At 42.4% G+C, this 25871-nt stretch overlaps 1 protein-coding gene across 3 annotated transcripts in view; it reads left to right on the top strand.

The window, feature by feature from the left end:
- TNFAIP8 (TNF alpha induced protein 8) overlaps positions 1-25871 on the top strand; it is a 113777-nt gene that overhangs the window by 53020 nt on the left and 34886 nt on the right. Inside the window, exon 1 of one of the 3 annotated variants that reach the window (XM_054589912.1) lies at positions 23514-23697. The exons of 1 other annotated variant lie outside the window; for it this stretch is intronic. In XM_054589912.1, coding sequence (XP_054445887.1) covers positions 23667-23697 — 31 coding nt within the window. In that variant the 5' untranslated portion in view covers positions 23514-23666. Of the gene's footprint in view, positions 1-23513; positions 23793-25871 lie in introns of those variants that run through there. One more of the 3 variants, XM_054589914.1, reaches the window with a different exon arrangement.

The following is a 25871-nucleotide window of genomic DNA, read 5'->3' as shown; positions in this document are numbered from 1 at the left end:
TCAAGAGGATAAAAATAAAATCAAGAAACTTAGCAGGTAGTAGAAGATTGATAAGTCACCAAAAATAATATAAGAACAACTGTGATTAGGCACCCAGAAAAATGTTACCAAGAAAGCTCCAGTGGTCTCCTGGGGATCCTCAGAAAAGGGCCTCATAGAGGTGGTGCACCTGAAGTGTGCCAGGTAGAAGTGGCAGGATCTCATGTGGTGGGGATGGAGAAGGGAAAGACTTGTGGGTAGTGATGACTGTCAAAGCACCAGTAAATAAATAAGCTTCTAAAGGACTATTGGATAGTGTATATGCATGTGTGTGTGTGTATATATATATATATATATATATACACACACACACATGCATATACAAACATATTGTGTGTGTCCGGATACAGTCATGCGCACATTTTTAATAAAAACCTTATATTCTCTTCAAAAGCAAAAGATTAATAATTTTAAGTAGGAACATTGCCCAAGATCTTTTCTCTCATTCTCCTGAGAACAAGAACACCTCCAAGCAGTACTTGACTATTAATAGACATTCATGTTTATACTGGCCAGGTAGGAATGAGGTGTTTTTTGATTTTCTTTTTTCCAGGAATCTATGATTGGTGCTGCTACCTTTTGTTTTTTAAGCATGCGCTCCTCTTTTCTAGCATGTCGAAACATTAGACTTCCTGTTTCTGCTTGATTTTGAAAATACCTCCTGTTCACCGCTCACAGATAATCCCTGTGTTTCTGTGTAGCCATAGTTTACAGGTAGCAAGTGCAGGCAGCAACCGGTCCGTCCCCACAGGGATGCGGAGACCTCTCTGGATTCACAATTAAAGGCTACCTAATGCATTCCACTACAGGTGACGAAACCCGGCTCCCAGAATAACAAGCAAGACAACTTTTAAGTGACTGTTGTTGACCAGTGTCTTCTGTGCATTTGTTTGGAAAGCTCATGGTAGATTTTTTCAAAAGGACAGTATAAATTCTTTTGAATTATTCTCGAGGAGGACTGACTCTTCCTGAAGGTGATACAGATGCCAGATGCCGTAGAGTACGTACCAGCAGGGTGGCTGTGCGTTTTCCTCCAGTCTCTGTGACTCTGCCAAGACTCTGAAGCTGTCCTGACCGATACAGGGAGAAAATGCTGAAACTAGGTGAGTTAAAACTGCCCTCAGACTAGCCTGGATGTAATGTCCATGTTGGAATCTGGTGGAATGTTCCAAATGACTATAACCTGGCATTGCTGTCTATGAGGGAATGACTTTTGGTCGCTGCTTTAAGGTGGTTGTGCTCACAAATCACGGCTTGTCTTTTCCTGGGACTCTGGGTGTGGAGAACTGGTGTTGAGCTGAGGGAGGTTTGACTATTGGGGAAGGAAAAAATGGCATCTAAATTTGCATGTAGACAGTTTCATTTGTAGACAAATGAAGGCCTGAAATGGTTCAGAAATAGGGCTCTGAAAAGACTGGATAAAGCTTTTTCTCTTTTTCTTGTTTTCACCATTTCCATGAGCTCTGTTAACTGTAAGACATCTCAGATTCCCAGCGGTCTGGCTGTGACAGGGACACCGTGTGATGGCCTGCAAACCAAGGGTGTTTATTTCTGTTCTCCTGTTGTGTGGATGTTTGTCAGAATATCCCTGCTACCACTTCCTCTAACAGCCAAAATATATAACAGCAATTATAAGCAAAAATAATTGCTTATAATTATTAAAAAATAAGGAATTTTTTCCTATATATAAGCCCTTTTGTACTTTTAAAATACACCTTAGGCTTGTTTTCAATCATATTTAATGCATCTGCAAATAGACTTAATTTTATTTTTAAGGTAAATTGGGAAAGTTTTTGAGGGTTGAAATAAAGAGAGCATTTTAAATAGTCCTTAAAGTTATATTTATATTTATACAATATTTTTCAAGTTTATGTATAATATTTGTTGAAGTTTATCTAGAATATTTCTGCTCAGAAAACTTTCTTGGAGTTTAAATTGAAAGTTAGGAAGGAACTAAAAAATTGGAAGACGTAGGTGGGTGTTCATGTACGTAGTTTCTTGGATCATTAAATGAAAGCTTGGCAGCTAATGCTATTTCCTAGAGCCATGACTTCTTCTGTTACATGGAATGTGGTCACCAGCACATCATTTATGTTAAACGTACATTTGGCTACCAGATGCCCAGAGCTGTGCGTATGATTCTTTGTCAACTTTCTTTGTATATGTATATAGGCATATTCTATCCGATATATAAAAATGGTTATGTGTCTGTGACCGTGTATCATAGCATATATAAAGTTGGGATCAGAGCCAGGCTTGGTTGGGAAGGTTTTATGGAAGAAGTGAGTTTTGGGGAGACTTCCAAAGGGAGGGTAAAGTAACATACTTTGGCAGAAAGAAAAAGCATACATAACTCTTCCAGGGCTGGAGTGATTAAGTCAAATACACTCATGAGTAGGCATGAACCACTTAAGAATAAATTATAAATTACTAGTTGAGTAGTCAGGCTAAAGGTGCAGAGGCAGGGGATACAAGTAGAAGAGAAGAGGAGGGGCATGTGGGAGCTCCTCCATCTGTGATGCTGGTAAATTTCACTCCTGGATACCAGCACCCTGACCACGTTGCCATCTAGTGGAACTGGCTCAAATGCATGTGGGAGCATTGCCCACCTCTTCTCACTTCGGGTTAAATGAATAATGTGGTATCTTGGTGGTAGGGAAACTTAGATGAAGAATTAGACAAAGGTAATGAATGTAGCTATGTTCTCCAAAATAATATTAATTTTGCCTTAGGAGAAAAATGGGGGTGAATACTAATATATATTTAAATATAGATCATAAAATATGTTTATCAAATATAAAGAATTTCCCATAGAAATGTATTTATCAAATATTAAGAATTTCCTATAGACAGCCTTTGGAGGCTGTGGTATGGCTGAGAATACAGGTGTTCGTGGCCCCTCAGCACAGGGCATGGAGCACGCAGGCAGCCACGCTGGAGAAGTTCCGCAGTGGAGCAAAAGCATATCACAGCTGGCCCTGGGTTTGCTTGTTGTTTCATGTGGTTATGGAGTCCATACTAATACAGTGGTGAAGAAGGAGAGCCCTTGACCATAGATCTCACAGCCCACAGACCTTACAGCCAGAAAACACTATAAAGAGCTGTACCTGCTCTCCCTTCCACCCACCCATGCATACAGCCATTCACCAAAACTTACTGAATTCCTGTACTCTTCCAGGTATCTGAGCAAGGTATATAGAAGTTCCTGCCCTTGGGGAGCCAACCTTCTAGATATGAGAAAAACAAATAAGTAAAACATTCAGACACAGAGCATGGGAAGCCAGATCACTGGAAAACGAAACTAAGTATGTATGCTAGGTACAGCTTTTAAAACAAGGTCATGAGCCTTTTCCTATGACATACTTTTCTAGCTACCCCAGGCCTTTGTCTGGCACCTGTAGTTTTGATTGTTCTTTTTGATCCATTCTGGATTAAAAATAAATAAATATCAAAAGCAATATACAGTGGTATCTCTGTAGTCATTGGCGGCTTCAGAGCTCATCGAACCTAGTACTTGTCGCATTTTGACGAGAAAAAATGTTTCAGCGCTTGCTTACCACTCATCACATTTGCTAGAACTCATATGATTCATGATGCCTCCCTGCAAGAGAAAATGTTTCTCAATTGCTGCTTGCTCGCCACTCATCAGAATGAATTAATGACGAGTACTGAGGTACCACTGTACATACATATAGAGAGAAATAGATTGATATAGATATAGTATGTGGGATACTGTTAAGTGATAAGGAGGCAAAAATTTTAAGATGAAACAGGGGATGAGGATTGTTGTGAGTATGTATAGGTGGGAGGATTTGCAGTTTTGTGTTCTCACTGATAATGTGATATTAGACTTACATGAAAGATAGGAGAAAGCCAGACCTGTGACTACCTTGGGAAAGAACATTCTGGGCAGAAGGCGAACAGATCAGAGGTCCTGAGGTGGGAATGGGTGTTGTGTTCCAGAAAAGGCCAAGGGGCTGATAACAGGGGCCGGGGGTGGGGGATGAGCCAGACAGATGGTGAGAAACCAGAATAGGGGGCACCTTGTGGTCAATTATAATGAATTTGAGTTTTACAGGGTAGGAGATGAGAAGCCATTTGGTCTAGTCTAATCTGCTAATAATTTTACAAATTAAATTTAGAACATAGAAATTAAGTCAGGTGTCCACGGTTATTCAGAGTCATAGTGCCAGATCTGGGATGAGAACCTGCCTCTGACCCCAGCATTCTTCCTCCCCACCTGCGTGCTTGGGTGTGATGTGCGACCACATGCAGGCCCAGACTTCCAAGTGCAGCGGTCCTGCAGAAGCCTAGTGCACAGGCTCCTCTGGCAGTGGTCGAGCATGGTTCATGTTTGCTGTCCCCGCTGAGCATCCTACCCACCCATAGAGGACCTACAGCAAACACAGGAAAGGATCAGAACTCTTATCTCGGAGGAGTCCCCTGCCAAATGTTGCCTTCTTAGTTTTGACATGGAGATAAATCTTTTTGGTTTTCCAAGAATGATAATCTTATAAACCCCAGAATCTACAATCTCATAAAGCCTCCGTATGCTCATATGTTTTTAATCCTTACCTGAGGATAAGTGTATTGATTTTAGAGACAGAGAGAGAGAGAGAAACATCAATGTGAGAGAGAAATATATACAGGTTGCCTCCTGTACGTGCCCCCATCAGGGACAGAACCCACAACCTAGGTGTGTGCCCTGACCAGGAATCAAACCTGCAAACTTTTGGTATATGGATAATGCTCCAACCAACTGAGCGACCCAGGCAGGGCCCTACATTCATTTTTAAGCTACTTAGATGTAGTTAACATAAGAGTAATTGATTGTTATCAAGTGCAGCTTGACCTGGACACTTTTTGCCTAACATTCTTTGTCTTCTTCCTTTACTGTGAGCCAGTTCAAGCCTTTTTTTCTCCTTCTACCTCCTTTAGATCTTACGACTGTTGTCCTTTGGACATAGGCCAAATCTTCTAATTTCACTCTCTGCTGAAGGTCAGCCTAGTGCTAAGTATAGAGGAAAATAACCTTGTGCTGTCACCTGTGTCATCTCCTCTTCCTTAATCACCCATGGTCAGTATTCTGTGGACAAAGTAACACGAGGTATTTGTGCAAGGTCATCTCATCTTGTGGAGAGAACTAATGCATCCCTGACTGTCTTGCCCCTTCTTTCCCTTCCTCCCATTATAGGTAGTGTGAGATTTACATTATCATCTTAATTTGCATTTACATGTTTTTGTGTAATATTTTTTCTGCTTTTTTTTTTTTTAACCAACCAAGGTCATTTATTGTTACTTTTTGTACATTGCGTGCAAATGAGCTGTGGAATGGGTGGTGGCGATGAGAGAGTTCAGTTAAAGGTGCCTGCGAAGACAGCCTAAATAAAACGCTGACCGATTTTCCCAGCTTCCAGAAGTGATTCTTTTGGAATTCAGTGTTTCATCAGTAAGGCTGCAGAATGGACGTGCAGAAATGCAATGAGCTATTCGCTGTGTGCCTTCTTAAAAGCAGCCCCAGGTGGACTTTGAGCATATCCTAAGGCAAAAAGCTGGCCTGACCCTAATAGACCGTGGCTATCCATCCCCAGCCCCCAGCTCCCAAGACAGCACCCTTCTGCTAATAACTTCATACCCTTCACCCGATGTGTCCCTGAGCTCCTCACCACACCCTTGGCTCCTGGGACGAATCCCAGGTCAGGTCTGACCTGGCTCCTGGCCCTTGGCTCCACATTAGGATATGGAGTTTTCACACACCTTTTCCTACCTCACAAATCTTGCCCTTTCTGCTTCCTGACAGAAAGGCGGCCACTCCTTTGTGGCAAGGATGTCCCCACACAGGGTCCATCAGGAAGCCGCTGTGTGGTGGGGCATCACCATGCTGGGAGTGGAGGAGGAAGTGCAGGAACTCAGGTCCTATCTCTCAGGCTCCTCTGTGTCTGTGCTCTGAGCTTTCTCAGCATCCTGGCTAAGGCTCTGTGTCAGTTACCACTGCCATCAGATAGGCGGGGTTGGCCCTGCAGGAGAGGGGCTCCCAGGCTGCGCTGTGGCCTCTGTTAGGCAGCAAGCTTGAGGAAATGGAGGAGAATGGGCTGGTCATGTGGTAAAGCCTCAGCAACATTAGAGTCCTCATTTGCTGCACAAGATGTCATATCAGTTATGGCTCTTACTATGCAAGAAAGAGAAACCCAGTGTAGACTGGCTCCTACAAAAAAGAATGTTCTATTAGCTTACATAACTAGAATGAGTTTTGATTTAGCAGTTCAGTGACGTCAAGAATGTGTTTTCTTTTCAATCTGCCATCTGTGGTTGAAGTTCATTCTCAGCTTAGCTTCTCTCATGGCGGTTAAATGTCTGCAGCAATTCTAACTTTGTATCTGCAACACACTGCCCAGAGGGAGAGAGAGAACTGGCTTCTGGTGGCTCTGTCACAGGAGCGAGTGACCTTTATTAGGTGCCCCCAGCAAATTTCTGGTGTCTCATTAACTCAGATGGGGCCATGTGCCCAATCTGAAGCCAGTTTATTGGCTATGGAATGTGCTTTGTTGACTGGTTTACGCTTGGATTGCCTACACCAGTCACTACATGGTGTGGGGGATGGGATTACTATGACTGAGTTAAAATGGTAAGGGCTGAACCTGAAAGCTGCAGGTAAGGGTAGTTTCCCCCTCAAACAGCACCTTGCTAAGGAGGGGGGATGGAAGTGATGTCAAGTGAGACACAATATGTACTACACGGGCTTCCCTTCACGGGGCTTTTTTCCTCTGTTTTTTCTTATTTGGTGACTGGCTATGATATAATACTGTGAATGGAGCCCTGCATCTTGGATTACCAACTCCAGTCCCCTCCCCTCCCTTTCCGCAAGACAGTGACACAGATGCCATCAGGGAAACCAAGGACACATACTCCAGGAACCACAGCACTGCAGATCAAAAGGGGGAATTTTCAGAGGTCCATAAAGCCATCCCCCAAGTACCACAGACCTGGTCTGGAAAGCGCTGAACAGTGAGAATAAGAACTGGGGAAAGTTAATTACAGGCAACCTTCAACCTGTGGTAATTATAAATCCTCACAAAACACTGAAGTCCAATATAATTTTTATTTTAAAACAGAGTAATAAGATCGTAGGTCCCTTTAAAGGATACCCCCATCTTTTATAGACATGCGTTTAATTGCCATATTTGATTATTTTATCTTTTTTTAATTGATATTACTGGATTCTGGATAATGTAAAGACTTTGAAGTTGTACAGAAATAAATGAAATAGTGGCAGTCAAATAGGGTTTTATTTTGTTTACTCCAGACGAGACTTGTAGGAGAGTGTCTGTCCAGGGCAGGGGAAGGGACTGGGCACAGTCAGAGAGCTCATGGAGAGTGAAAAACTTGGTCATGCAAAGGGAACCATCACTTGGTCCTGAGTAAGTTGGAGCAGAAGAGACAAAGTTTATCTTTGTAGGTGAAACTCATGACTGGGTACAGGATTGCAAACTCCACAGCCTTGTCTCTAGCCGGTCAATATTCCTTGACATGTCTCTGAGGGTAATATATGCACATAGGAGCCCTTTATTTTCAGTAAGCTTTGGCTGAAACCGTAACCATACCTCAAGCGAGCTAGACTGCCCATGTGCCTGAAATCAAGTTCGGGAATGCTGGGCTAAGCTACAAAAAGACATGGTGCCTAAACGCATGCTGCATCTCAGGGCAGCTAGTCGCAGAGACCTCAGTGGTGGAAGTCTAGGACATCTAGGTTCTGGTCCCTGTTAAGACACTTTATGACAAAACTCAGCACGTTCTATCAACTTACTGGGCCTAGTTTCTCATTCATGAACAAGTTTGAGGCATGAGGACATTGAATGAGAGGACCTCAAAAGCTTCCTTTGAGCACTAGTTTTCTGACTCGGTTCTCTGCAGGGTGTGACAGGAAGTGTCATGAGGAACTGAGATGGGGTTGAGGTCGGGACTTAAGTCCTCTGTGCCAGGGCATACAGACAGACAGGTGATGCGCAGTGTTTGTATCACATGCTGCAAATGTCTTAAATAGCAACCAAGTGGCTCGACTGGCTGGGTGCCGGGTGTGAATTGCTCTGAGTGTTATTATTTGGACACTACAGATGCTGCAGTATAACTACAGCTTACTGAGTAACAATAGCAGAGTTGTTTCCTTTGCCAAGTCTGGCTTGGATTGGATATTAGCTTCCAGGCTTATGTTCTGTGACATCCAGATGTCAAGGATCTTGTGGGATCAGTGTACATGAGGCGAGATTAGAGGGTGACTCTGGCAGATACTTCTGTTAAACAGTCGTTTCAAAGTCATGGTCACATGGCTTATTCTGAGACTGATGAGCGGCACTGGTATTGTTGGTTTCCTCTTGTTAATAATGATTACCAGTGTTATTGCACACTGATGTGGTTTATTGTTTTTTAGTGATCCTATTGCTCAATAATTCACGTTATATTCCACTCTGAAATGGTTGACACTGGAGCTCTGCCTTAGTAGGAGTAAAGTTGTATGTTTGTTTTTAACATCACTTATATAAACAAGTTGTCCCAAACTCAAATGTCTGCAAGAACCAGGCAAGAAATTTGAATGTGCAAATGGTGCTTTGTATGATCAATTCGAATGCAAGAGGCCTGTGGCCAGCTTGCAGAGAACAGGTCCCATCTAAAGGCATTAAAAGTAAGGTAAAAAACAAAACTTATCTGGCCCAAGGAAACTGTGAGCTGGATTCAGACTTAAGATTACCAATTTGTGATTCTTGGGTTGTATAAACCAACTAACTTCAGCTATCATTGATATGTTTGTTCAACTTCAGAAATGCCAGATTTCATGGAGGTAAGCCTTTTGTAACTTCGTTGCTGTAATAGATTTTACCTTTAACTTTAGATCAGAAGACTGACTGTTGTTGGAATAAGTGGTAAAAACGATAATTTTTACCCACAAATTGGAAATACTTCAAAAGAAATAATGTCCTCATGAAAATCATTTCTTTGGTTCATGGCCATTGGAGGCTGAATCAATGAGAAACAGAGATCAAAATCTCAATCAAAACAGTTCTGAATATTTCACATCATTTAAAAAAATTGCATCACTCAAGATAAGGAACTCCAAGCATTTGAAACTTATACTTCTGCCCTGCAAGTTGTCTGCTGAGTATATACACTCCTTTTTTACTTTTTTTGGTGTTAACAGGTGTGGGGTTAGTGATCAGTGTGGAATTGGGAGTGGCACAAGCTTATATTCACTGTTTTCCCAATCTTCCACCTGGGATGCTCTATGAGTGAACAAAGAAACCAGTGAATTAATGTATTCTTAGATGTTAGGTTACCCAGGACTTTCCTCAAAGGGGCCCTTGTATTTTTAAAAGAACCTGATGGTACAACAAAAAATAGGGAAAAGTTTAGCCCAAAGTACCACCTGTCAAATGAGAGTATTTTCTGCTGTGCTGAGAGGATGATTTGAAGGTTGGGAGCCTCCCAGGTGCCTCACAGATAACACCTTGTGTTGTCCTGCTTCAGGTAAGTCCTGCTGGACCAGCAGTAGCCACTGAGCGTGGATTGGGGTTGACTTCATTCTTTTTTATTTACATTATTCAAACTCGTATCAGAGCCCAAACAAATTCTTGCAAATATGTTTTGTAAGAGATTGGTGACACCAGCTTCCCTGTGCCTGGTGTTAGCCAGCAGGAAAATTCTGAGAATTTAAATGTTCCTTCAGCATAGTGAGTCAAAACTGTGCTAAAATTGTGTCCTTTTGATAGTACTTTCTCTTCAGAGTGCTCGCAACTTGTTCTTCTCAATGAGACTTCATAAACAAATAGTCCACCAATGCTTTCTCTCCATCCTTAACATCTGTTTATCCTGCAACCCCTTGCAATTCAGCCCCGATTGCCAGTCATGCTATTAAATTGTCTTTCTCAAAGCTCCCCAGTGGCCATCTGATCATCATATTTATTGGCCTTTACTTTAGCCTTTCTTTCTGACTGGTTTTCTTTCACCTGTGGACCATTACACATGCTGCTAACTCTGCCTGGAACAATTTTTCCTTCTTTTCTTCCTCCCCTCCTCTTTCTTGGCTAATTCCTGGCCCTCAAGTCCTAGCTTAGACATCACTTCTTTCAGGAAGCCTTCCTTGATGACTCTCTCCCCCAGGTTTGATTCAGGTACTTGTCCTATGTGCTTTCACAGCACTCCATACTTTTCTGTTGTTTTACTTATCATACATACTATATTTTAATTAGTATCCTGCCTTCTCCCTCACTGTGCTATAGACTGTGAGAACAGGTACCATGAAGGTTTCATCTACATCATGTGCCTTGTACCTGTATAGGTCAGGTGCTCAATAAATATTTGTAGAGTGAAGAACTATGTAAATGAAGATGACTCTGAGCAGTGACATCTATAGCTTCCTATGGAACAGACAGTGAACCCCTCTTTTCCTCTACCAACCTTCAGTTCTTCCTAGGTCCCTTGGACCTCCAATTACAAGATGTAGAAGGGTTGTTAGATACTGTCAATAAAAAGTGACATCTGGCCCTGAGGAAGAAGACAGCTGTCAGGACATCCTGGCCACTCACGTTTAGTTATTTCATGACTAGGGAGTAACTCTTGGCATTGCTTATGTTAAACAGTGATACTATTTGTGATGAAACCAAAGGAGAGGGGGAGTTCTAAGGGTTCTGAGTACCAACAGAATGGCAAACATGTTGTTCAGGAGACCAAGCAAATGGGTGGTAATGATTTTTTCATTATTATGGAGAAAGAATTTGAATATATCTTATTGGCAACTGGGAGAGAGACATAGACTGTTAGAGGAACCACGTGTTGTGTAGATGTAAAACTATGTAGACAGTACTGTACTTTTTGGGCCATTTAAGGAATTTCCAAGGTAATTTTAACTATATGCAATTTCACTTTAGTGATTTTAGAACCTAATATTCCTTCCCTCACCTCCAAAAACATGATTGTACTGTATTAAGGGTGTTACATCTGTTCTGTAGATCTGTGTAGTGAGACACGCTTTCCAGAGCATTTAAGAAAAATGTGGTATCTTGATCTCATGCATCTTCTTGTCTCTTGGAATTGGTTAGAAATCACTGACTGGCTGTAATGACAATGAAAAAGCACAACATTATTAGGCAGGGTTTAGTGAGCAAAAAGTAAGTTCATATCTATATTACAGAATAGTGTGGTTAACAACAATGGTTTGTCCAGAAGAAAAAAGTACATTGCATAGCCTTTGTTTTGCAAAGAGGAGATATTCTATACAATCTATTTTAGAAATATTTTCATGAAAAACAGTGAGTTTTATAGAAGCAGCAGCACCTTCTTGAAGCGCTCCAGTTATCTGGGCAATCAATCTGATAGAAGAGGCTCCACATATTATCACATGGGTTGTTCTGCTCAGACCTCAGACTCAAACGTGTGAGGGGGACCTCCTCACCTTCCCTCTTGCCACAGCTCTTCCTCCTCTGGATTTCCCCCTTTTTTTTATTAATGTCTAGAGCCCTCTTTCTCCAAATCAGCCAGGCTCAGAGCCATTGTGCCAGCTGTGCCATCTGATCTCTCTTACTGCTCTGTGTTCCTCTTGGAGAAAATGGCATAGTTGCCTTGAAATATAATTACTGGTGCTCTGCTAAGTCAGAGACACCGTAGTATAGAGAAAAATAGCAAGGGATGAGGTCAAAGGACCCACATTCTAGTCTCATTTCACACTCAGTCTGGTCTAAGTGACATTGGGTCAGTCTCTTAATTTCTCTGAGGATCTGGATCCTCACCAGAAGCAAATGGAGCCAATAATACCCAAGAGTCCTTCCCTACAAGATCATTATGAGGATCACCGGCCACATGTGTGGCAGCACTTTCAGAGCTAGAACGTACCACCTTACTGAGATGTAGTGAAAGTAGAGAGAAGGTCTGTAATGTGCCTTGCATAATACTTAGCATATCATAGGTGCTTGACAGGTTATACTTACTATTGTTGGCAGTATTAAGAGAGCTTAATTCAGACACATAAACTGTTTGGTTCTCAGCTGGTTGCTGGTTCAGAGTTTGGGGCTATGTCCCAGTGGAATACTTTTTCCTTCCTCTGTTCCAGATAACAGTGTTTTTGGGACAACAGAGGTGCTGCCTTTTTACATTCACAGGTTATATTCGTCCACTAAGAAAACATATGACAAAATTAACTATATATTGTACAATGATGGATCCCAAAGTGGCTTTAAAACACAACGTATTGTAAATGCACATAGCCTCTGAGGGGAACCTGCTCCTAAAAGGCTTGCTTAATGGAATGTTTATCGCCTGACAGAAGTTCAGGCCTTGAGTAAAGATGTGTTTGGAATTCCCATCTGGGATTTATTAGTAGGCATATATATTCAGGTGGTCCAGTGCTTGATGTTCATTCTTAACATAAAGGAAACAAAGCTCCCACTCTGAGGATGGTGAGGTTGCTGCTCTTTTAAAGTGGGCAGCTGCTGCTGGTACTTTTTCGACCATGGGAATTACAAAAAACTAAGATGGAATTTTGTTCAACTTGTTTTATTAATGGTTCCTAGGATGACTGTAGTGGGTTTGATAGGTGCCTGTGATAAAGATAAGTACAATCTATTAGTTGAAGCCTAGACTTGCGTGGCTTCCGCTGGGGTGTTTGCGTTTGCCCAGCACACTCTATTTATGAAGATGTTAAAGGAAGTGCGTCCATTCTGTGCATGTTGTAAAACAGAAGGGTTGCAGCTGTCAGAACTATTTTTTACTTGGCTCTTTTTTCTGATAGATTGTTTTGGTAAACCTGGTAGATTTATGGATTGGTGCAGATTACCAGCCTCCACTCTCCAGATGGAATGCTATATTTTTTTTCTTGTTTTCTTTCTTTGAAGATAACAAATATTTTTATATGCAGTTCCTTGTAATGTACTTTTGGGGTCAGGGCAAATTAAGTTTATTCTTATGATTAGTTATTTAGTTACGTAGTGCCTTCAAAGTGTCCAGCATGTGTTCTCCTCTCCAAAAACAAGGCGGGGCGGGGGTGGGGGGAAGCCCACAATGTATAATCTTATGTTTTAAATAGCTTACAAATCCACCTCAGAAGACAACTAGCATCGAAATGATTAACTTCTGGTATAGCAGATGTTCACTGTGGAAGTATAAGTTCACCATAGGCCTCAGTGGGGAGTTGAGACCTGAGAAGGTTTCGGGAGGGGCAGAAAAAGGATAACAGCAGAAAAAGCACAGCAGCAGCCACTGCTCTCACAGTGTGGCTACGCAAGGTGTTATGATTCATCATAATGTGCATTTCAAGCAATTTCCAGTTAATGAAAACAATGATTAAAGTTGCTGAAGATGACTTACTTTTCAAATCATTCCCATCCATGTGTGGGGGTGCACAGTGATGGTTTTTCCACTAATGCCACCCTTCGCACTCCCTTGCATCGTTGTTGCTTTCTTTGGAAGAGACAGGTCGGCATGTCAGCTGGCATCCTGGGTCTCTCGCTCACTGCCTGGTCATCTCTGTTCCTACATGGGTGCAGGGACTAGGATGGCCAAGAGCTGTGGGAGATATGGGTTATTATATTTCTAGCCTTGGTGGGCACTTGAATTTTCAACCCATGGTCTCACTCCAAGGAATGTGTATATGCGTCTGTCTGTGCCTTCAAGGATAAGGATACTTCTAGACAGGGTGAGCCTAAGAAACCTTCCAGGCAGACAGGTCCTAATGGGAGCTGGAAATGTGTGGGCTGGAGGAAAGGTCCCCAAACATGCTTCACTTGTGGCACCCTTCACTCCTGCCTCTCTTATTTTTTTCATGTCACTTCAAGGACAAAAGAAATACCTGACCGTTTCATTTATTAAATGCTTAGGTCCATATAACTTCTTAACTAATTATGTACTAATAACTTTGTGACCATGTGAAAAAATAATACAAACAAATTTAAAGAGAGAAAAAATAATGTTTTCGCTTCACTCGCCACAGTTACTTAATAATGGAATGTGTGCACCTGTTGCACCTTGCACATTTTGGTCAGGCTCCAATCAGGAGACAAAAAAACATGATAATTTGGACAGGAATGTTTAATATAAAGAAACATTAACTAGCAAAACAGTATGGCAGCTCCTCAAAAAATTAAAAATAAGTTCACCGTATGATTTAGCAATTCCACTTCTGGGAATAGACCCAAAAAGAATCGAAAGCAAAGACTTCTGTGCTTTCAGTTCTTTTGGAGAGGCTTTTGCGCACTCATGTTTACAGCAGCATTATTGGCAGGAGCCAAAAAGTGCAAGCACTCCAGGAGTCCACTGACAGATGAGTGGACAAACAAAATGTGGTGCATGCATAAGATAGAATATCATTCAGAAATGTCATCTTTAAATATTTAGGAAAAAAAATCCTGACAGATACTATGACATAGATGAACCTTGAGGGCATTGTGTTAGGTGAAATAAGCCAGTCACAAAAAGGACATATTCTGCAGTTCCAGTTACATGAGGTGCCTATAGCAGTCAAATTCAGAGACAGAAAGTAGGTTGGTGGTTGCCGGGGACCACGGAGAAGGAAGGATGGGAAGTTGGTGTTTAATGGGTACAGAATTTCAGTTTTGCAAAATTAAAAGTGTTGTGGAGATGGATGCTGGTAAGAGTTGCACATTGTAAATGCACATACTTCTACCAAACCGTATGCTTAAAAATGATTAAGATGGTAAATTTTATGTGATGTAGATTTTACTCCAATTAAAAATTACAATAAAATAAGCTATTTTTTTAAAAAGGAAATATTAACTTCGATGAGGACTGACTATTAGGAAGTAAAGAGAATTCTAAAGAATAGAGGAAGGGCAAATGGAAGGAGCAGTCACTTCCTCTGGGTTTGAGGTAGAACACCAAGCACGGGCTCCCCTCTCTTCCACCCAGACCTTGCTGAAGAGGGGATGGCTGGCTCCTGGAGTGGCAGAGAAGTCCCTGTGGTCCTGTGCTGGTAGATCTTGTTGGAAATCCACCCTCCAGGATGCTGTGGAAGTCTGTTCGTGGGGAGGTAGCCCAGTGGAGGCACTGTGCTAAGAAACACCTGTGGGGTGTCAGCAGAAGCTGCTGGGAGCTGGGTGATGCTGACCACCAGGTACAGGAGGATGCAGTTGCTGAAGAAGGTGCTGGAGGTACCATGTGTGCGTGTAGGAGTTTGCAGCAAGACCACTCCAGAACCAGGAAGGAAAAATTCTTCCTGTAACATCTCTACACTTTGTTTCATTCACAAAGCTTAGAACTGAACCCGCTGGTAAAAGAAAAAAATATATTTAACCCTGGCTGGTGTGGCTCAGTGGATTGAGTGCCAGCCTGTAAATGAAAGGATTACCAGTTCGACCTCCAGTTAGGCAGGCCGGGTCCCCAGTAGGGGGCGTGCAAGAGGCAACTGCACATTGATGTTTGTCTCCATCTCTTTCTCCCTCCCTCCCCCTCTCTCTGGAGATAAATAAATAAAATGTTAAAAAAGAAAAAAATATTTAATATCCCATCTTGATTTTCTCACAGCAGGTAATGAAGGGTGAATTCAGAGCTGTGAGGCAATAAATTGATTACTGATCACCTCACAACTTCTCAAACCTTGAAATCAGATTGCATCCCACCACCCTAATTTTCTGTGCCACATTACTTTTCACATAATACTCACAACCACCGACAACCTAGCTTTGCAAAGAAATGATGTCATCCAAAGAAATGTAGTACAATCTAATGTTACACTGTGAGCGAGCTTGAATTAGTAGCTCATGAGGTGTTGAATTATGCTATGTTTCCCTCAAAATTTAAAATATCCCGCATACCTCTGTGAGTTTGCTACAGTGTCCTGAGGCATAAGGGCACACAATCTGGGGATGTTATGTCCAAAATCATGCATCTCTTTCAGCATTTCTGACCACACCACTCCAAGATATGAGAATCTAAATGCTGATTTGGTTGAGTACAGAAGAGTGAGGGGTAAAGTGAAAATTGTGTGGGATCAATATTATTTTTGAAAACCTCTTAGGAAGGTACCAGAATGGAGAATAACATACCCCTTTCCAGTAAACACAAGACTTACTGTATCAGTGTTTCTGTTATTCTGTTAGTGTTTCTTTGGGATGAGATGAAATAGTTGGCTCGCCTTCAGAGGCACTGTGATTTGAAAAAATACGTAGTCTTAAACGCAGCACTTACCATCAGTGCTTGAGATGTTTCTAGTATGAGGGGCAATGCAAGATGCAAGGTAAGAGTCAGGGAGGGACCAGCAAATCCCCAGCTCCATCTCATGCTTATTCTATGGCATAAAGTCATTATGGGAATGGTGGTTGATGCACCATTTAGATTGTTGCTTTTCTGTCTCTTTCTGCTTAGGGTTGATTGTACGTAGTTGAATCGGAGAAAATTAAATGGCATGTGACGGGACTTTGCTATTGCAATAGATTGTAGATTAATAAATTAGTGATTTTTAGCCATCTTCTGTTTCTACTAGAAGAATAATGGGCTTAATACGACATTTTTTAGGCATGTAGGCAGGCACACTATTCATATTAGCAGTTTCCCAGAAAATACATTCATTTTGGTGATGTCTACAACTTTGTGAATCGTAACTATTACCAATTTCTATTGCTCTTCCTTAAGAAGAAGCCGAATAACTTAAGTTTTATAACCTGACCTTTTCAAATGGAAAAAATCCTGACCCATGCCTTTCTGGGCTACCTGCAAAACAGCCCACCCTCCAATCCTGTTTGGATAAGTTTTGCTTTGGCTCACAGATTCACCACCTGCTGAGTTGGTCTGTTAAGCTTCAGCCTTGGCTGCTTTCACCTGGCAAGCCTGGCCAGCCCTGTCTCTTCGCCTCCCAGACCTTTATGCCTCTTAAACAGTGACTAGTTGGCACAAAGGTTAACTTCATGGAGATCCTACCCAAGTCAGAATCGCAACATAAAACTTAAATTATGACAAGTTGGAGTGCATTAGGCTTTCAAACAGATCTCAGACCAGGAGTCTATGATCCAGATTCCACATATGGAGCACCACTTTGTTGTTGTTGTTGTTGTTTTTTAACAGGATTTCAAATTCTGTTCAGAAACCTGAGGAACACTCTTAACTGCTCAGAGTCAGTCAAGTCGGGCCCATTACTCAGGCTGTCTTGGCGTCATTTTCTATCCCTTAGAGTGAGCACTCGGAAGAGAAAAGCAATTGTCACTGCCGCCACCTCCACCAGAGCTGTTTGCTTCTGAATTCTTCAGAGTAATCAGTAACAGATGTGTGGCTGGCATTGCAAAGTTGCGTAACTGTCTCACATCTCATTCTGCTGCCATCCGCTAGCCAATAGGAGGGGGTCTCCACTAGTTCATTGAAAAAGAAAATTTTGTTAATAATTCATGTTTATTTTGTCCCCCAATTATTTCAGTGCTGTAAGAAGTAGAGGCAATGCTTAGTTAATTTGACAGTCACTGCCCTTAAACTTGAATTTCAATTCATTATGAGGAGGAGCTTTCTAATGACTAGAAGGGCGATGAGCCTGTCTCTTAAAGGAGTTAGTCTTTGTGAACAGATGTAATCAAGGAGATTTGGATAAAGGCTGACCACCTGAGATGGGCCTAGGAGATCACTTCACCAGCCAGGTAGAGGGATTAGAGTAAATGACCTCTCTAAGGTTACTTCCAAGCCTGAGTTTTTGCAACTATGATTGTTGATCACTTTTTCCTCTTGCAGCTTTTCTGAAGGAAAGCCAGGGATTTGTAGGTCATATGTGACACCATCTGGGCCCAATCTCAGCCCTCCCTCCCTTCTTCCTGGTGAATCCCTTCTGTAACCTCTCTCATGTTAGGCCCACGTTGACCTCATTAACCTGGACACAGTGAAGAAGTTCAGTCCTTTCACTTTCCTTTCTATCATTGGACCATACCCATAGAATTGCCACACCTATCTCGAATGGAATCTATAAGGCCAACATCCAAACAGATGCTCCACAGCCTAAAACAATCTGGCCTTATTCGCAAAAAGTTTTTGGAGAAGTAACAAAGGGGAATTCATAATTTTCAGTGTTTAATCACATTCTTGACTCATTTCATTATAATTACTGCCCTGTTAAATAAGTGACATTATTCCCATTTTACAGGTGTGCAAACAGAGCTCAGAGAGGTCAAATGACATGCCTGCTTTTAGAAGAAAAATGAGAGAAGAATGAATAGGGAAAACAAAAGGAAACGTTCTCATGCAAATGAGGCAGTGCTCACTGGGCTCACGGTGATCAGGCCCTGTCTCCCTGATTAAGGGGTGCTCTTCTGCAGGCTCCTGACAGCTTCATGTCAGGAGGGGGGTTAGGGTCCTGACCCAACTTTTTAATTAAAAAAAAAGATTTGTAGTTTCATGTACCTGAATAAATAGAAGCTATTGAATTTGTAGCTTATTTAAAGCATTGAATATCAGGAATAGAATAACTTTAACTCGAGGCTGTGTGTGATCTGAGCATTCGAATGCAGCAATTAGAGCAGTCTATGCTAGAATTATGGCCAGCTCAAAATCTTTGGAAATCTCCCAATATAGCACTCTTTGAGCTATTCTTGTGCAAAATAAAGGACTTGAATTTTACATGAGTAGTTTAATAGAGTGAGAAAGTCTGGATATTGGAGACAGGAGGCCGAGACTGACTTCATTTACTGTAGTCTAAAGTACATTATTACTTAGTTTTGTGACTTAAGCAAATCATAACCTCCCTTTTTTTTAATTAGGTGTCTGTAAAATGGGTATGATGACCCACGGGAGCTAACTGGGAAGTCCGAATGAAGCCTATATAAATGGAAGGCATCATTGCTAAGTATTATAAAAGAAAGACGATAGGTCCCAAATGCTTCAGATATTATTTTCAGACCTGATTGTGTGTGTGTGTGTGTTTAATCATCTGTTAAAAACTTTTTAGCAAGGAAGACTTCTTAGGTGAGAAATAAGTACCAACACTGAAAGCCTGGGAAACAACTGCACCCCCGATATATGGTAGTCCCCATGTGCTTGCTCACCTCGGATGTCGCTTCTTGCCATTCCCTCGGAATTCTGCACGCATGCTCAGAGCCTGAGTGAGCATGGAGGATTTACTGAAGGTGCCACTGTGGAGAGGGTTTACCGACAACAAACTTCAAACTCCCACTCAGGGCACTGGAGGCAGCTTTCTCCCTCCTCCATCTCCACACTCACCCTCAGCGTCCTTCTTGGATCCACAGCAGTTCAGTTCACCCTTATTCCGCTGGCCCCAAACTCCCCAGCCTCAACCCAGTACCCAGCAATGGTAATCAGAAAATCTCTTGAGACACAGGGTGTGGCCTCCTGAGAAGGCGCAGAAGTGACCTCTGCTGTCATTTGATTGTCCCCTTCTGAAGTTCTGGTAAGCAAATCTTAAGGCAAGGAGAGTGAGATCCCCTGGGCCAGGCAGGGGCTGTGGAGAGACATCCTCTGAGCCCCGCCTCTGTTTTGGAAGGTTAAATACAGCAGAGTGTCTGAGGAGGATGAGAAAGATGCACAGCCTGCCACCCCAGCCAGGTGAGACCGAAAACGCAGATCTTTTCTACAGTGAGGGCAGAGATTGAAAACAAATTTTATATATAGATTATGGAAGTCTTCAAAGCCTTTCAAAGATATAGAGATAAACTGTCATTATTTGCAGATGATATGGTGCTATACATAGAGAGCCCTAAAGATTCTACCAGGAAACTACTAGAACTGAGAAATGAATTCAGTAAAGTAGCAGAATATAAAATTAATATCTAGAAATCTTTTGCATTTTTATAAGCCAATAATGAACTATCAGAAAGGCAAATTAGGAAAATAATTCCATTTACAATTGCTTCAAAAAGAATAAAATACCTAGGAATAAATCCAACCAAAGATGTAAAAGAAGACCTGTACTCAGAAAATTATCAAAGGTATAAACATAGTGCAAGAAAAGTTGAGGAAAGCCTCAAAGTCAAATAGAAGAAAGCTACTTTTTATACCAAGTATAAACAATATTAATGTACAGCCTCTTATAAGCAGGGTAGAAATAAAAATATTGATGAAATGGCTCTTTTGTGACCTGGGTTTCTTATGACCTGGAAGCTGTAGGTATGTCTTATAACTAATTCACAATGATGCTCAGTATTTTTCACTGCAGGGAATATACACCATTCTTGAATGTGAGTAGAGAATGTGATTCCTCCTGAATAAACTGCACCTTCTCTTCCCAGCCCTGCTGGTCTCATTTGTGTGAGTCTGGTAACTTGCTGACCTCTCCTGTTCTTAACACATGTCTAGGCAGCTGTAAGCAAAAGGCCCAAAAGCCCAGACTTTTTTAAAAATTTTTAACAGCTTTTTTGAGGTAAAATTTAAGACAAGATGTTTCTGCTGCTCTGTGATAAAGTACAGTTTAAATGTGTTATCAATAAACCTTTCTTAGAACCAAGGCGACAGGGAAGGTTGAGTTCTTTGTCTGTGGTCAAAATTACCAAAATTATACCAGTAAGCTCCACATGAGTGGGGCCCTTTTTCCTGTGATGCATGTAAATATTTGACAATGACTGACTGAAAAAGAAAACATTAGAACCTCAGCATTTTAACTCTCCTATTTGACACAGAAGATGGGAAATTCATTATTAGACTTGGGTTGGAGTTCAACATAATATTTAAATGCAGTTTGGTATTAAATGAGAAGTGTTGCTAACTTAGTTGCTATTTTGTATCAGGTTGTTTATAATAGGTTGTTGGTATGACTCCCAAGAATATCCCAAGCCACACTAAGTGATGTTGGAGTGTTTCTTAGACACAGAAGAATGAACAGGCTCCACCTACAAGAGATAACAAATTCACTAGAACTAAAAAGTAACATCCCCTTTTGAATAAATGCAGAGAAAAGTCAAGAGTAAGTGACTGACCTAATACATATCTGGAAGCCCCAGAGAATAAACTGCCCTTTGTCACCATTTTGCAGGGCGGGGGCATGGGGCAGTGTAATACCCAGAGCAGATAGAGAGCTTTGAGATTATCCTGAGGAGCATCCTTATCCACATACGATTTTAAAAATAAGCTGAGCATTCCTTCCACTTCATCTAGATCAGGACATTAAGTTTCTCTCCAGGTTTCTGAGGATCATGGTGAATGTTCAAAGATCACCTGAGTTGCTGAAATGACTCTGAGTTGAATTTCAAGGCTGACATAGCAGTGTTTGAACTGTCCATTCAGCAGTTGTTCTCCTTGGCTAACCTGAGCGGGGCTGAAGGCCTTTCTGTGAACCCCGTGGAAAAACAAGTAGGGCATTATGGACATGTAGTTTGGTATACCTTATGTGGTTTGTACATAATTGGGCTTGCAGAAGGACATTGAATAAGTAATTCTTTGGGGGGGCACTTGGTGAAAGAAGAGGTTGAAAATGAGTTCTGCCTGTGGCAGATGGGGCCTGGAATTTGGATTGTCTGATTTTGCAAAATCATCACCTGGAAAAGATGTTGCACCTTTCTCCAGTTCTAGATGAATGGGAACTGTTTTATCTGTGTAGTGCACAGTCCTGGTGAGATCTGGGTGGACTCTGGGTGGACAGCTGGGCCGATGTGGGGGAGGGCGAGGACAGATGGTGGCAGGGGGGGTCTCAGAATGTCCTTTCCTTGGACAGGACAGGAAAGGTCACTTCTGACTGGTGAGGGAGAATTTCTTTGGATTCAGAATGATCCTCCTGTCTCCTCCATAAATCTGAAGTTACTGGGTAGGAGGACACATCTTAGCAGTTGCTACCCCAGGATGTGCAGCAGTGGGAACACACAATGCACTGCAACTTTCAGAAGGGAGCAGCCTGTTACCCTTTTGGTGGTGAGGTCAGTTTCTGGGAGGCTCTGCAATACTGATATTTTCCAGATGTTTATCCTCTTCCCTCCTCTCTGCGTAGCTATGTCTTCCTCTCGTCATCCTTCCCGTTCAGTGACGTTGAGATAAAGTTCTGCTTGTGGTCCTAGGCATGTTAGAATCACTCAGCATTTGGAAGTGGTTTAATATCTAGGCCTTATATTAATATTTATAATAGCCTTCACTGCTTGTGAATTGCATAAACACCTTCCTGTTCAAACCCATTATAAAACCTGAGTGTATTTTACAAAAATTACTTTTAATGGTGTGATAGTAATAATTGGCATTGTACTTTATGGTTTTCAAATCACTTTTTGTTTATATTATTTAATACCAAACATAAATCTGTGAAGTAAATAATACTATTTTTATCCTTATTTTCAGATGAGAAAAGGGAGGTTCAGAGAGGTTAAGTAATTTGCTCAAGGTCATACAAATAATAAATGGCAGAACTAAATTTTAGTTCAGACTCTTTAAATCCATGTCTTTTGTATGTCCTTTTTATTAAGTTTATCATAGTGCCTTTCCTCTTGAGTCCCCCTCCGCACATAAAAATGGGAAATGAGGACAAAGAAAGCAGCTGGGAAATAAATTTATTAAAAGAATATAACATTTCTCACAGTTTCCTAATCGGTCTTTTGAGTGTATTATTTGAGGACTGTTTGCCTTAGATTGGTAATAAAACTGGTGCTCTGCGGAATCTCTCTGTAAGGTATTCCGTGGCAGCTCTTGTCCCCACTTTTCCGAAGTAAAAACTAAGGCTTTATGAAGCTAAAATGCCTTCCTCTCAGCCAACTTCAGGAGCTGTGGGCCGGACCAGGGGGCAGAATCGAGATCTGTTCCCAAGGCTTTCCAGCCTCTTTATTCGATTAGTATTTTGCATACCCCACCCTGCCTTTGGCGTTTTGAAGGAATTTATCCCGGGTGGTTCTGAGTAGCTGGGGAGGGAATGGCGCTCTCTCTGAGGATGGCCCTTTGGGGTGGCTGCAGGGCAGCTAAGCGCCTCCAGGAGCGAGCTCGCCCCAGTTACTCTGAGTGAGTAAGCCGCCTTGTCTGCTTTTCCCGAGCGAAGGTAAGGGGTGGAGGCTGTCCCCACTTTCTTCAAAAGGCCCTCCTCTTGGGCCTGTGAAGCAGGTCCTTCCAGTCACATGGACCAATATCTACGTTACTTCCCTGAAAAAATTAACGTATAAAACCAAGCAGCTTTAAAATCCGTAATTTTTGGCGCGTAAGACCCCCACCACAAGGAAAGTTAAATGAGAGTCAAAATGTAACCCAAAGATTCAGAAGTATTTCTTTTACTGCCAATACATTGACTATTTCTACAGCGCACGCTGCGATCAGCCTTTTTCTTCCCCTTTATTGCACAAGTATCTCACTGGCCTAGCCTGTCTGTTTCGTTTGCCCACGGCACCCCTCTGGCCTCCTCCCGGGGAGCCAGGCTGTGGTCTGGGCCTCCTCCCCACCTGCGCGCGCCCCTGGCCGCCCCGCCAGCCCCGCCAGGTTGCCTCCGCCCTGGGACGGGCTGCTGCGCTCGCCCCGGGGGCGGACTCCTGCCGCCCAGCTGAGACGCGATTCGTCACTCTTGCAGAACTTTCCCCCTTAAAATCTCTGCACCAGAACCAGCCCTCCCTCCCCGGGGAGGTTTTGATTTTAGTGGCTTTCTTTCCTTTTATTTTCCGTGGTGTCGGGGGTTTTGGCTGCTGACTGAACTTGCGGCGGGTCCGAGTGCAATCTCAGAGGTAACCCAGAAGGCGGGTGACCCTGACACCATGCACGCCGAAGCAGAAGAATCCAAGGAAGGTATGATTTTGATTTCTCGGGGACCGGCCAACTTTTACGGAGGAATGTGGAGGAAGGGCGTAGTAGAGGAGCAGATGAAAGTCTTAGAGTAAGCGGTGGGTATTTTGTTCGCTTCCCGGCTCCCTCACGGCTCTATTGGAGCTGCATCTGCCAAATCCTGTACGCTTCCCTCCCCGCAGCCCGTCCCAGTGGATGGAAGGAAGAGTCAGACCTAGCTCAGCCAGCCCACTACAGGCTGCTTTTTAGATTTCTCTGGAAACTGAACGGCCCCAGTAAAGACTCCGAGAATGCAAAGTGTGCTTGGAAAAGCACCGCCTGCATTGGGACAGCCCACAGCCGGGTCCCCTGGTAGAGTCGAGGGTCTTTTGAAAAGGGCTTCAGCAATTGGAAACGCTGGGTGTTTCAGGCCAAAAGGGGAAGCTGAGGGAGGGGGAGGAGTGAAAGCTATTTGGGGAATATTTTTTTTTTCCTTGCTGGCTTTGCAGCAGCGAATTCATTTTGTTGGGGGCTGAAGAGATATGACTGGAGCCTTGTGCAGCTTGAAACTGAGGAGAGTTTGTTTCTAACTTTGTCTGTTTCTAACTTTGCCAAAGCAAAGGGTTTCATTTACTCCTAACACAGAACGGGTGACAAGGCTGGAAAAGCTCCAACCAAAACACAATTATACGCTGGTGTTAGTTCGTGGAGTTTATTTGTGTGTGAGTGTTTGCATGCTTTGTTTCCTGAAACTTTATGTATACAAAAGTACTCTTGTACGTGAGGGTGGGAGTCGGGATAGTTGGGGGAAATTAGAGTAAGGGAGCAGAATGTTCAAGATTGTGAAATTTCTTTTCTTTTCAAGTAGCCCCTTGGCCAACTGGTAAATTTCAAGTCAATCGCAGCAGCTTGTGGGAGCCTGAGGAGCAGAAAGGAGCCCCCTGGTTTTTTCTCCCTGTGGTAGCTCTCAGTGAGGGAGAGCCCTGGGAAGGTGTCCTCTCCTGTCTTTTACTGACTCCCCTCCTTCAGTAAAAGCTCTGTGCTTCCTAATGTCATCTCTGTGGGCTGACGTTTACCTTCTTATGCCGTGCGGGGGAAGCAGTCGGAAAAAAGAGGTTTGTTTAATAAGAAATATGGGGCTGGTGTGAATAAAAACGACAGCCGGGAGCATTGTTTTTGAGCCTGATGTGGAACTTGGGGGATTAACGTTTCCTTGCCGTGACCTCCGTCTTGATGATGGATCCTTTTCTTTCTTGTCTTTTTAACAGCAGTTTATAGTAAGTCGAAAGTAGTCAAAGGAAGGCAAAGAGGAGATGGGCTGAGAGAATCCAGTGGTGAACTTTTCTTTAATGTATATTTTTTACTTTATTGAATTTATGGCAGTGCAGGTTTCAAATGTACAATTCAATAAAACATCATCAGCAAACTGCATCGGGTGCCCATCACCCCAGAGTCTCTTTCTGTCCCCCCAATGGTCAATTTTATCAATGACAAGTAGCACTTGGTACTTTTTCCAAAGCGAGTTTAGTTTAGTTTAGTTTAGTTTTGTTTTGTTTTTCCTTTGAGTAAAAAGGGTGAGGGGAGAAAGTAGAAAAACAGTATCCCAAAGTATATTATACATTTCTCTAGCACCATCCACATCTTTCCTCCTGCCCAGTTAGCTTTCTGGTTGTAAGCCTGAAAATGAGTGTCAGGAGGTCCCTTAATGGGCCCTCTCCTACTTGTTCCTCATCTTACCTCCACTTGTCATTTTCATTCTATAAATCAGCAGCAAATTACCTGGCCTCCACGCTTCTTACAGAAAGCCCAGAATGTTTCTTTTAAGATCATATGAGGTGCTAGAGTTGTAAATTGATGGCAGTTAGGGTAGGATATGAAATAACTCTTGAGGGAGATTGATCAAATACTTTATTAATAGATGGAATCATTGTAGCTTCTGCCAGGAGGTAAAGGATGAGTGTCTGTCTGTGTGCATGTGGTGTGTGTGTCTCATGTATGTCCTGGGAGCTCTCGCCAGGCTGGCGATTGGCTGGGATCTGGGACCTCCACTCAGATGTCTATGAAAGGAGCTGTGCTGTGTAAATAACATCTAACTCTATCCTCCTTTCCCTTCTCCTTAGCTTTTGTTTTTCTACTGTAGACTTATGTATCCCGTTCTGTGTGAGATCACCACAAGCTCTTTACAATGTCTACATTGC

This window comes from Pteronotus mesoamericanus, unplaced genomic scaffold (genome assembly GCF_021234165.1).
Source record: "Pteronotus mesoamericanus isolate MK-2021 breed Mesoamerican mustached bat unplaced genomic scaffold, CSHL_Meso_final scaffold_167, whole genome shotgun sequence".
NCBI classification, from domain to species: Eukaryota; Metazoa; Chordata; class Mammalia; order Chiroptera; family Mormoopidae; genus Pteronotus; species Pteronotus mesoamericanus.
The sequence above is the reverse complement of the archived record's forward strand: the minus strand, read 5'-3'. Positions and strand labels throughout refer to the sequence as shown.